Source organism: Mytilus trossulus, chromosome 6 (assembly GCF_036588685.1).
Source record: "Mytilus trossulus isolate FHL-02 chromosome 6, PNRI_Mtr1.1.1.hap1, whole genome shotgun sequence".
NCBI lineage: Eukaryota > Metazoa > Mollusca > Bivalvia > Mytilida > Mytilidae > Mytilus > Mytilus trossulus.
The window spans coordinates 30,511,704-30,524,627 of record NC_086378.1 but is presented as its reverse complement, the minus strand read 5'-3'; the positions used below and the strand labels follow the sequence as shown (position 1 = coordinate 30,524,627).

Sequence of the window (12,924 nt, the reverse complement as noted above, 5' to 3'; positions counted from 1 at the left end):
TAAAAAAATAACAACAACTACTGTGACATTTTTTCCTCCGGATCAAATTTCACCCGGATATAATTTTGCTTTACAATTGTTGTCATCGCTTCCAAATTCTGATTTAGCTCCAACTTTACAAAATTTTTTAAAACTCTTCACGTTAGAGCGTGTCACTGTCACATGTAACATTCAATTGAACGGTGAAAGTAGTCCTACTCGAACAAAAAAATAGTGCATTTGGTTGAACAGATAGGGACTTTTAATTGGTGGTATGACACCCAAAGTTACAGTTTCTATTTCAACGGCAATGCGTTTTCCAATATTTGTAACTACACTTTCTATATCTTGTGTTGACTTTTCTGTTTTAAAATTAGTTTTAGGATCAGTAACATTGAAATAGATTGCGTTTGTTTTTCCTTCTTTCCCTATCTTTCATTTCTTTCACAGTGTGGAATTACATTGTCTAGTGTGGTGACAAATGGTAAAATTGCTGATTTTTTGGGTTTTTTTTAAACATAAGTTTGCCTCAACTACATGTTATGAAACTTGTGCACCATGCTTATTCCGAAAAGACAAATGTTAAACAATTCAAACGAGAAAACTTACTGTTTTATGTATGTAAAATACAAAGAACGAAATAATATACTGAAAAAAACGACAACCACTGAATTATATACAGGCGCCTAACTTGTGTATGTCGTACTTTGTATTTAACATTCATCAGATATTTAGTTATCTGGTTTGACCTGTTTTACATTTCACTTTAACGAGGCCTTTTATAGACGAATTTAGGTTGCACCGGTCACAAACAGTCAAATTACTCGCCTTTAAGGAACCGAACTATGGTGACTCACTGCTCTTTAAAATATACAGTTGCAGTTTATGGAATAATCTACCTGATGATTTTAGATAAAAATGCTAACTAATTTCAGTCAGTTTAAAAATATTTGAAAGTCATGGAATGGAAACAATAGTAATTGTACAGTTTGATCAGACCATACATTCATTAATATCTAATGCAATTGTTTCCTCTATACACATGATCACGTAACACAGACAAGTATACTACACAAATTTTACAGGTCAGAAATGCTCTTTTACGTGCAAATCTTTTAATAAGTTATAAATCAATCACGTAGTCGGAATCACAACATTACACAAAATAGATTTTAAAATCATGAAAAAATAATAACAATAATAAGTATAATTTAACAAGATAACTGACTGAAAGGCATACAGAATTTTTAAATTTCAACGTTCAACGTTCATATTCACGAAAATATAACTTGGATTCTTTATTTTACATTTAAATGTACATCATAAAAAATAATTTGATACATTCTTTTCTATAACACAAGAACACATTTGATAAATAATTTCGTCAACTATAATACAAAAAATTCGGACAACAGTGTATGTGCGACTATATACGAACATCGGTGTCGCTGGTACAGTATAATCAAAAGTATAATAGTCACCATGTTCACTTTTGTATATAGATTTCTTTAATCAGCCTTGTTTTTCGTAGTGTTTTTGTTTTCATCAGTCAAATTAATCGCCTTTAAAGCCTCAACCATTGGACCATTACCTTCAAATGCACTTGGATTTCTAAATGTCTTTCCAATTCTGTCCCACAATGTAAAAAATTGTCCATAATTGAAATTATAAAACAGATGATGATCTGTATGGTGTGCAGAACCATTGACGATTGGTTTAAACGTGTCTGGAACTCGATAATATCCATCGTGTATTGATACTGTCCAAAAGTTCACAAATACAAATAGTCCAAGATATGTAAACTTGTGTAGTGGAAAAAGAAATGGGTATATATGATATGGACAACTTTGTAGAAATCCGTCCACAGGATGAAATGCATGACTTGCAAATGGTGTTGGAACTTTCCATATGTGGTGAGCTTTATGAATATATTTATAGACCAGTTTGTGGTGCAGTCCTCTGTGTATCCAGTATATACACATGTCTGTGAACAGTATAAAAGTTGCAACACTGAGGATAATCCCAAACCATCCTGAAAAGATAGTGAACAAATTTATTTATAAATTAATATAATCATATGAGTAGAAGCATACATTACTTGTACACTGATTAATCGAACTGTAGAACAATTTTTACATCAAATTACATTAACTAAAACAAAGTCTTGCTTTCCACAATGAACACATACGCATAAAGTGACTACCGTTCATAGTAAAATGTTGGAAGCAATTGATATCATAAGTATTATCGCTACGCCATTTTACGAAATTTTCCTTTGATCTTACTGACTGATAAATTCCTTTCTTAAAACATTAAGTATATGAAATATTATCGCTAGAAATTAGGGTGTTTTTCTCATTGTCAATGAAATAAACAATGTCGTCATAGGTAAAATAGCGATGAATAGATTATCATTGGTCATCTCAACTCGATTGCTTTTCTCACTTTCGACGAACCGGTTCAAGCGAGAAAATCAATCTCGTTGAGAATCAGATGACAAATGTCAATCTATAATTATACCAACCTAGTCTGGTATCGCCAACATTATCATACAGCTTGCCATATCCTCTAACTTCTAGGAAGAAGATACTGATTGTAGGTGCACTCATTACGGGAATCGATTTACATGTGTAAATAATCTCTCGACGAATTTGGTTCTGAAATTGAGAAAAAAAGATATTATTATAAGATATTAAATACACAATTATTTTCGAATTCGAGACCAAAATGATAATTGCTTTTTTAACACATAAAACAAAAAGATATTTATATAAATAGTCGCTTAATGTAACTTTTATGTTTTAGTAAATATGAAAATTAGAATATATGATGGTATAATTGATAACGAACACTCTCTACCAGAGAGCAAATGACGTAACTACTTTTAAAGTAGCACGAATATCCCATGCATAGAACGAAAAAAAATTAAGCGAACATTCACGATTTTAACTAATAAATGCACTATACTTTGTAACTTCTGAATACTTGATTCTCATGTTACATAGATGCCACAGCTAAATAATGAAAAGATTTATATTTCTATTTTGTTAGGGGGGATTTCGGGATTTCTCGCGTTAACGTTCAAGTTCAGTACAATTAAGCTAATCTTCATTAATTTTTCAACTAGCGACTTTTCAATTTCAATTTTATTTTTCTTGATATCTGTCTTATATCTATATTATGTAAATGCGTCTCAGTATATTTTGTTTTATTTAATACATGTATTTTCTATGTGTTATTTTTTTCTGTAACTGTTAATTGTATTTGTCAATCGATTTATAGTAATATTTGTCCAGTTTGAACTTGTAATTTTTGGTTTTATATAAACTGTTTTGTTATCTCGTTAAATCAGATTGGATAAATAATTTAATATTATACTTAACTGTTGAAAAACTTCATTGTGACGTAAGCCAATAAAGCGATGTCAATATCTAGACTCTTCGGGTCACATTAAAACATGTAAGAAAATCACATGTATTAGTGAAATCATAAAAAGTACAAAAAATTTCGGACAAACAATTACGGTTAAAAGTTAAAGAAGTACATGTACCTTTAGTATAAGTGGGTGCTTGAGCAGTCTTTTATCAAACAGAAACCAGTAACTTAGGGTAGCAGCAATAAAGTAAAGCACATATCCACCAATATTTGTCACCAGGAATAAACTCAAAATCTGTCGTAAAGGGTTGTCCTCTGGCCATGACGTGGAATACACGTAGGGGGTAAGGACGTATTCATCAGCGTAACTCAATACTACATCCATTGTCTTTCAGTAATCACAACCTACAAAGACAGATAAGTCACATGCAAAAAGAGTCATTTTGTTCTGTGATATAGTATACCCCCTAAGTCAAGTCACAGTTCGTATTTATAAAGTGTGATCAATTTTCTACATGCTTACCTTCGTTAAGCTCCAACCGACGATGTTCGTTTTCAAACTAATGCATATTTGTACGGATTTTCGTCATAAAAATATTGATCGAAGCATTCACATGCTATGAAGTATAAGTTTTAAGCAGCAGCAGAAAAGAAAGAAGATTGTATCCTATACGGGGGTCTTTAATCTGTCATTTGTGATAACTAAGTAAGGAAACAAATGAAATACATGCCAAAGTCTTTGCCATATAAATGATATTGCAACCATTTTATAGGCGTTTATAGGTACATGATTACTAAATTGTATTTGTCAATGTTAGTAAAAAATCCTCAGAGTACCAGGCGTATTAATTTGAACACCGCACGCGTGTTTCGTCTACATAATAAACAAGCAATTACAGCCCTAGATGTCCATTTCGACAAAAGGTTTGTCTATAGTGATGCTTATATTTGAAAATCCAAATTTGAAGAAATGATAAAAATTAACCAAATATGACAAAAAGTATAAATTAAGCCGGGAAAGGAGAAGACCAAAAAGGACAAAAACTTAAAGGATGTAGTAAAGCCGGACAAGGAGTCGGAGCTTTGCATGAGGGAGATATGTTCCTTAATCAAATAAAAAATTCATTCATTCAATTAAGTGCAACCTAGTATTGCTACTGTTATACATATAATTAATAAACGATATAAAAATAAGATGGGGTATGATTGCCAATGATACAAATCAGAGTCAAATGGAAATAGACATATAATAGAAGTAAACAACTAAATATAACATGTGCAAGTCATCACAGGGTTTTCAACAATGAGAAAAAGCCATCGTATATTAAGCTAAATAATGAATGACCCTACATGACAACTTGTCATTCAAACCCCCATGGTTTACAAACAAAAACATACCATAAGATCTATTGATTTGCAAACCTGTCGACTTATATATTAACTGATATACATCTGATATATTAACAGATATATGTTTGAATAAAACACAAGGACGATTATAATTAGTGAGTTACCATGTGTAGGAAACAAACAAACAGCGAGATCGATCGAATGATTGATTGAATCTACAGGGAACTATTTTATTTCTATCTTGAAAAGAATACACAGAAACACTTACCTTTCAATTTCTTTCTCATATGCGATAATTCTCTCCATTTGTAAACAAATTAATACTTTGGTTCAAATATTCTTGTAAATCAATACAAGGACATTATACGCTTCGCGTATATATAATAATAAGTACTTCTGATCTATGCAAATTCAAGTTATTTATATCCGCATTATAATCAATTCGACTGATACCCTGTTTGTATGATGAGCAGACGACGAAACATACATGTATGTTTGTTAAGTCAAAGTTCAATTTCGTATCGTTCCAACAGGTCATTTTTTGTGACGATTAAATCATAATTTTACGAATGTAATATTTTAAGTAAAATTTTGATAAGCCAGAGACAAAATTGTAGAGTAAGTATGGACAGGAGAGAGTCAATCAATGAATTTTAAAAAGAATGTTTTTAAAGGCCAGAATACAGTCCGTACTTTAACCTATAATGGTTTAATTTTTAAATTGTTATTTGGATGGAGAGTTGTCTCATTGGCACTCACACCACATCTTCCTATATATATTGTAGGGGCATTAAAAAAGTTTAAGCGTTGAATCCAAAGCAGTTTGCATATTAAAAGAAAAAGGTTTTTTTCTTGCATGATTAAGAATCAATTCTGCTCACAGTTCTGTCTTTTTGATTTTTTTTTAACTCTTTTTCTCTTCTTTTTGCTGGTATTCTCTCTAGTATTCTTATATTTGAGAACCAAATTATTTTATTTTATTTATTTTGGTGCCCGCTATTTCTCTCTTTTCTTTATATTAGTGCCTGTTATTTTGCAAGTTTTTTTTTCAATAAAAGTGCAATTTCAAGACCTAAAAAATGGTAAATTCAACTTGCTAAAATTTTGTTTCAAGAATTATTTTGAATACCTCTATGATAGACCTGTTTGTAAATGAAAAGTGCTATATTTATACTTAAAAATACTCTTCAAAATGACCTTTTTTCATACTATTTTTGTATACTGTCTCGTAGTGGACATTTGACATGTGTCAACTACGAAACTGCTTCTAAACGCTCATCGTATGGCATTTTTTTTTATCGATAAGCTTAGACAGAATTTCACAAATGAAAGTACACCTGTAGTTGACAAAACCGTTTAGAAATAATCAAATAAAAACATAGTTTACACAAATTTTATTTTATGTTAATTAAAATATATTGAAAAAATCATGTACTTAACCCCTGTTATTTGGAGATTATGTCAGGGAAACACCTGCTAAAATTAAAAATTCTGTGCAAAATCTGTTTATATGTTGGCTCTAAACATACTTTTGGATAATTATAGAACTGATATAAAGCAAAAATAACATTTATTTCTACTTTTTTTTTACAACATTTTTGAATGTTGAATTGGAGATCTGGGAAAATGCATAACATAAGTATCTGAAATGGCAGATTCAGATTCGTTATTTTTTAAAGAATGATGTGACCAATACCAATTGTAAAAACATCCGAAACTGCACAAATCCAGTTAGTCTCACCATGATAAAGAGTTATATACGACTGTTGGTCTATTTAGACGGATACAGATAGTGGTATGCATTGTTGAATATTCAAAATATATGAAAATTGAAAAGACCGTGGTACATGATTTCTCAGCTGCTCTTGGCGCAAGCGTCGTTCGTTATAATTTTCCTTTTTCAAGTATTTCAGTCGATTTAGTCTGCCGCTCGATCATTTAGCTCCTTATTTCTTCAACTTGATGAAGTATTATTGGCTGTCATCAACGTATTTTGTGTGATGATTGCCTCAACAGTCCTCTTTATTCTGTATTAAACTTTTTGTAAAGTTACATCGACCGATTAAGATAGTTAGCAAAGATACCAATATTATAATTGAATACGCCAGACGCGCGTTTCGTCTGCATACGACTCATCAGTGACTCTCAGATAAAAAAAAGTTATAAAGCTAAACAAGTACAAAGTTGAAGAGTATTGAGGACCAAAAATTCCAAAGAAGTTGTGCCAAATACGGCTAAGGTAATCTATTCCTGGGATACGAAAATCCTTAGTTTTTCGAAAGTTCAAGGTTTTGTTACATGAATATAGAAATGAATTTATCAATGATATTCATGTCACACAGAAAAGCTGACTACTTGGCTGGTGATACCCTCGGCCCGGACGAAACGTGCACCAGCAGTGGCATCGACCCAGTGGTGTAAATAGTTATCAAAGGTACCAGGATTATAATTGAATACGCCCTCTTTTTTACTACTTGCAAGTGCGACAACGATGTTATTACGGCTTCATACTTGATACAGTACAGCATGTTATGTTGCTGACGCTGACGAAGATCTCGAAACGGACTGGTAAAGCGAAAACAAACGATGAATTTTCGCATGGATTTTTATTTTTCACATTAAATCAACGAACATGTGGTGTCAGTTTAAAAGACTGACTCCGACTGCATGTATAGACTTAACTTCAGTTGACAAATTATATAAATAGCTTATGTTTACAGGTTCCTAAGGATTTAAGATTACCTAATACATGTAATAAAGTTGACTTTTACGAGCATGAATTAAGGACTTTAAAAGTAACAATATAGAAGATGATTGAAAAAAAAGATTAATGTCACCAAGGATTTGTAAAGTAAGACTTACTATACAACTTACTTTACAAATCCTTGATGTCACTATAATCATAAAATCGCAAATGCATATTGAACAAGAACTGATAAAATGGATATTGAAAAGAATTATCAATGTACGTTATAAACATATTCATAAAGAGATTATTTAAAAAGGAAATGAAATAGTAGCACACCCTGTTGAGATTTTCACACAATTTTAGATTAAAAAGTAACACACCATATTTATGATACATGTATTTAAGAATGCAAATCGAAACACGTTATCTGTTCAATTTAAAATGAAATTGTCTGAATGGATTAAACAATTAAACAGACACTCTAAATAAAAATATTAGATATACGTCCAAATCTCACACTAGCTTTAATCCATTTAAAAATATAAACTGTAATTTGCCACAGTTTATTTTTGTGATTAATAAAATAAAGGATCGTGTTAAAATCAAAATGACTTCACCTGTCGCTTCCGCAATGTGATTGACTAAACATGAAAACACATTGACATTAAACTTGTAATTGTCGTAAGGTGTCTGGCAATGTTTGAAAAATAGTTTTTATTTGACAAATATAATATCTATCCCCAATAAGATAATTCATCAATGTATAGGGAAACATAATAACTAAACTTATCAGTTAGATATGATGAGTATCAACAAATGATAAATGTTATCACATACGACTGCGATTAGGACGGCAATGAGTAGATGTGGGAACACGGAATTTTTATACGTCTTTACTTTTAGAAGATACTCTAGTCAACGAGTATAGATGTTGATCCTATGTAATGCACTTTACATGTCTTGTGTTAAAGATTCCAGTGTGTGAGCTTATTATATCCATCAATATACTGGTAAACTAAAAGAGACGAATGACAGGTTTGGCTAGCAAAGATTATGACCAGTTGTTTTGAGGAGAGACAACAGATACCCGATGATCAGATGCACCAAACAAGAATGTTAGTACGTGAAGTATTGTTTACTAAAGAACAAAGCAAAAAACAACAGTAGGATAAAAAAATAGGCCTGTAGTGTTCACAAGACAACTATGATCTAAAGAAAACAATAAATCATTTAATTAACTTTTACCCAATATAAAGTTGACACCTACTCCAAAGTCTTGATATCGCCATCCCAATTTTGAGCAACGATGTGCTGAAATTAACATTTCAAGAGAGAAAAGATTAATGAACACATACAAACCGGTCCATCGATATGAGATTAGGTTACTTCTATAGATGTGGTGTCACTATGTGATAAAGAATACATATAGACGTACAGCACAATGATCGAAACGGGAACTCAACCCAACGAGCATTTCAAACAGGGAAAACTATGATAACTGAATTTCAAGAATACGGTAATGAATTGGCCAACAAAAAAAACAAAAAAAACCCTGACCAAGACTAATGCAAACAATGAGGAAATATACGAAAAAAGAACAAGATATCGAGTCCACATTTGCATAGTTGAAAGAAAATTCCAAAATACCCACTGAGTTGTTCATGGCCAACCTTACGTCTCTAAAATGCACGACGTGTTGTCATCAAAGATAACAAATTACAGTCAATATCAAAAAGAAAAGCATTCTTTTACAACCATCCGTTTAACTCCACCAAGAGGTTTACACAAATTATATCGGATATGTTCCTTACCTCGTAACTACAATCCCCTTCCCTTTAATGAAAGTGACCTACCGAATTAGACTACTTACCGAATTTGTTATAACATAAACAACACGACGGGTGCACATGTGGAGCAGGATCTGCTTACCCTTCCAGAGCACTTGAGATCACCTCTAGTTTTTTTGGTGGGGTTCCTGTTGCTTATTCTTTAGTTTTTTATGTTGTGTCATGTGTTCTATTGTTTGTCTGTTAGTCTTCTTTCATTTTAAGCCTGGCAATGTCAGTTTATTTTCGATTTATGAGTTTTACCGTCCCTCTGGTATCTTTCGTCCCTCTTTTACACGTTTTGTCTCAAAATCTATCTATTTTATTAACGATGATGTCGGAACTAGCAAATGTTTTATCGAAATTATTTGTTTTATGATTGGCAACTAAGACAACACCCTAAAATTTCCAGTTGTTGCATGACAGAATCTTTTTTGAAATCATATACCACAACAATATCAAAGGTCTTAAATGTCAATATAGTCAAACTAAGAGATTCGACTATCACCAACCAAAAGTTCAGGATAGCTCAACACAACGGACATAAACATCGGTCGACCCTCGTTTGTAGCACATAACCGTTTGGAAAAGAAGCTGTTAACGACACTTTAGATATGTAAGTGATAGCAATACCCTATCATTAAAAAGAGAAAAAAACATTACAAACTTAATGTACATAAATTTTTTTTAATTTATTGTTTGGATACATCTGTTCAGATATATAATCATCATCGCTTGAACATGGTGTTGAGGAATATCTCCGACGAGGACGCCTTCGTTTAATTTTATAATGTCTGCAACAACAATATCGCGCACATAACTTCACAAGACAGTGTGCAAAAAGACTACCTATACACGAACTCAAAACTATAGCTAAACATAGTACTAATGGCACCAGAATTATTTCTAATCTATATTTATCCATGAACATTAGAACCGCCTTATGTACCTCTTCTCGTAAGACATCGATATCTAACCTTATTACCATATCGGTGATGTATTTGATCCTCGATATTTGATCGATGTAGCTAAACAAGTAAAATGTTATGTTATATCACAAACTAGCATCATTCACAAGAGAACCTGGATAGGTATAAGACCCATGTATTTAGTTTGAACACTATATGATATGATATGATGTAGTTCCACTGGCTGCAGGAAAACATGTGTTGTCGATTGGTAGCGGGTTATAGCACATGAAACTACAGCTTAAATTAATGGATCTTCTTCTTTGTATATTTAAAGCACCACTATTTTTGTTGTACGGGTAAGCAACTATACTGTCAGCATACAATAAATACTAGAGCAAGACTATAGACACACAAACCAGTATAATAACACCTATGAATCAATTCCAGTTGCTGGTATGATAGATAACAACACTGTCCGAGTTTACAACCAATAAATTAAAAGATCACGATAGTAGATAGTTAAATCCATTATAAGATAAGGATTCTATTCAAGCAACCCGCTTACTTCACAACACAAAGCACACGATGCACATCACTATATATATATATTCACTGTTTTCTGTCCAAGGATGTGTTCCGATATTAATCCTCCGACACCACGTATACACTGTGACAGTTAATTTAAATCAAAAACGTTATCTAACTTGTCTATGTACATCAATTTAAAAGTCTATACGTTGTGGCATCCACTTAAGTCTAAAAGTGCCATCCACGTCACTTAAATCTAAATAATACAGTCACATCCAGTTACACAAAATACATATCACCGAGGACTTATCTATTCAAGGTAAGTAAAATATTGTTCGTACTTTGAACTGCATTAACACACCTATTTATGTACTTTTCATAAATCACTTTCACTGCGCCCATTTACTTACTAGTATGACTCGAGTCCTACATAAGAACAAATACAACGAATTGAATTAAGAAAATTAACATACAGATTATTTATAGCACTTATAAATACTTATTAATATATGGCCAAATCAAAGATTTGTATAGTACAAATCCTTGGTCAGATATATATATTCACCTTTATTTTTTATTTTAAATCAATGTAAACAGATAATTTTCTTATTTAAACCATTTTTAACCACTCAACAATTTGTATTAATCTTAAGTCGTAATTAACTATAGATTATCCAGAATTAAAGAAATAAAGCCTTGCCTTTACAATTAGACCAACAAAAATATATTCAAAACATCATCTCGAAAAAATATGTACGGTACGATAACTATAACTTTTTACCTCTTTATTTTTACCAAGAAAACATTCATATTCAAAAGTAACTCGAATAATTCAGCGCCCACTAACGGTCAGTGTCCTCTCGAGGTAGTGAGTCGGAATATAACGACTGGAATATTCGGGTTAATTCACAAGAAGGAAACAAACAATTCTTACCATCTCATCGTATGTATGGAGTTATCTATTCATGTAGATAACGCCTATCACTAAACTTATTAAAATTTTCTGTCTCTCCATTACCTAGACGTATAAAAAGAACTTACTTATAAAAGATTTGAGTTTAGTTAAGTTGTGATTACATATGCTAAGAAGGAGGTCAAAAGATAGAATCAAAAATAGATTACAACTTAAATTTAATAAAATTCCTATGTAAAAAAACACATTTTAACATCATTTCAATCACATATTGATGGTTTTATGTCAACTTTCTCATCATTGTGGTTTTTTTATTTAAATTTTATTTTGATGACGTTAACGGTAATTTAAGGTGCATGACAAAAAAAGTATACTTTCCTTAAGATCATAATCAAAATTGGCTGATCACGTGAAATGATTTTTAAAAATGACGGGAACGACGAATCATGGTAACATTTATACAACTTCACCTGCATATGGGATATATATTTCCCAACTTATTCGATATTCAAGAGCTTGCAGCTCCTACTCAGACTTTGTAAAACGTCATCAGTGTCTGAGTAGAAAGTTGATGAACCAGGGGTATGTCAAAGAACGTCTCGTCCTTTTTCTAAAAAAGTTCATCGGAAGGTACCAAGACCTTGTTGATAAATATTCCGTATCAACTTCTCAAATAATACACGATGGTCTTGATGTATAGATTCTGCGTACTGATGTTGTGTATCATCTTAACAACATGTTTTATTGTTCTTTTATTTGTTTTTGTTCTATTATTAAGATTACTTTTACTGTTGAATGGTTTTATGTGATATCCGTTTGACGTGGCTCGGTACTTATACATCTCGTCAATGTGTTTGTATTGGCTTTCATTTTTTGGTGATTTGTTTTGTATATGTGACTCTTTGTATTTCTTTTGTGCTTATAACGTGACTCTGTACTTTAAAAGATTCCGTCAGTAAGATATTTGTCTATAATATGTCATTATGATATATTTCTATTATGAATTACTTGTATACGTTGAACCACAAACGTCAAAATCAATCAATGACGTAGTGGAATTGACAATTTTTGGATTCTCATAAATTCTATGTATACCTTTTGAACTAGTTTGAATCTCGGTCTGTTTCTGTAATTTATTCTTACATACTTTTGATTTTTTAACCCTGTATGCGTACATTGCCTATGTAAATTTTAAAATTGTTTGTATGCACATTGAACAACAAATTTATGTGACGTATATAATTTTTCTAACGTCAGACACTCAAATCAATCCATGTGTTCTTAGACAGTAGATGTTATTGTGTCCTGTTAAATTGTTCCCTTTAAAAAGTTTTGGATTCTCATATATTCTAT

General features: G+C 31.7%; 1 protein-coding gene across 5 annotated transcripts; it reads right to left on the bottom strand.

Moving 5' to 3' along the window:
• Window positions 1-983: 983 nt before the first annotated feature.
• Window positions 984-11,645, bottom strand: LOC134721095 (lathosterol oxidase-like). Of its 5 annotated transcripts, none has more exons than XM_063583822.1 (4): window positions 11,593-11,645; window positions 3,530-3,759; window positions 2,504-2,636; window positions 984-2,011 (listed from the first exon to the last, which is right to left on the bottom strand). In XM_063583822.1, exons 2-4 carry the CDS (start codon window positions 3,737-3,739, stop codon window positions 1,488-1,490), a joined length of 867 nt encoding a protein of 288 aa, XP_063439892.1. In that variant the 5' UTR covers window positions 3,740-3,759; window positions 11,593-11,645; the 3' UTR covers window positions 984-1,487. The 5 variants fall into 5 exon arrangements, with proteins under 5 accessions (XP_063439892.1, XP_063439894.1, XP_063439893.1 ...); XM_063583824.1 differs by lacking the exon at window positions 11,593-11,645 and adding an exon at window positions 11,440-11,463; XM_063583823.1 differs by lacking the exon at window positions 11,593-11,645 and adding an exon at window positions 4,869-4,893.
• Between the last annotated feature and the right edge of the window lie 1,279 nt (window positions 11,646-12,924).

Excerpts from the sequence above, each read along its gene's own strand:
- LOC134721095 (XM_063583822.1), bottom strand. The coding sequence starts at position 3,739 with ATGGATGTAGTATTGAGTTACGCTGATGAATACGTCCTTACCCCCTAC. Across the intron at positions 2,637-3,529 it reads AGCACCCACTTATACTAAAG|AACCAAATTCGTCGAGAGAT; the intron begins GTACATGTACTT and ends TCTCAATTTCAG. Across the intron at positions 2,012-2,503 it reads TGTTGGCGATACCAGACTAG|GATGGTTTGGGATTATCCTC; the intron begins GTTGGTATAATT and ends CTATCTTTTCAG.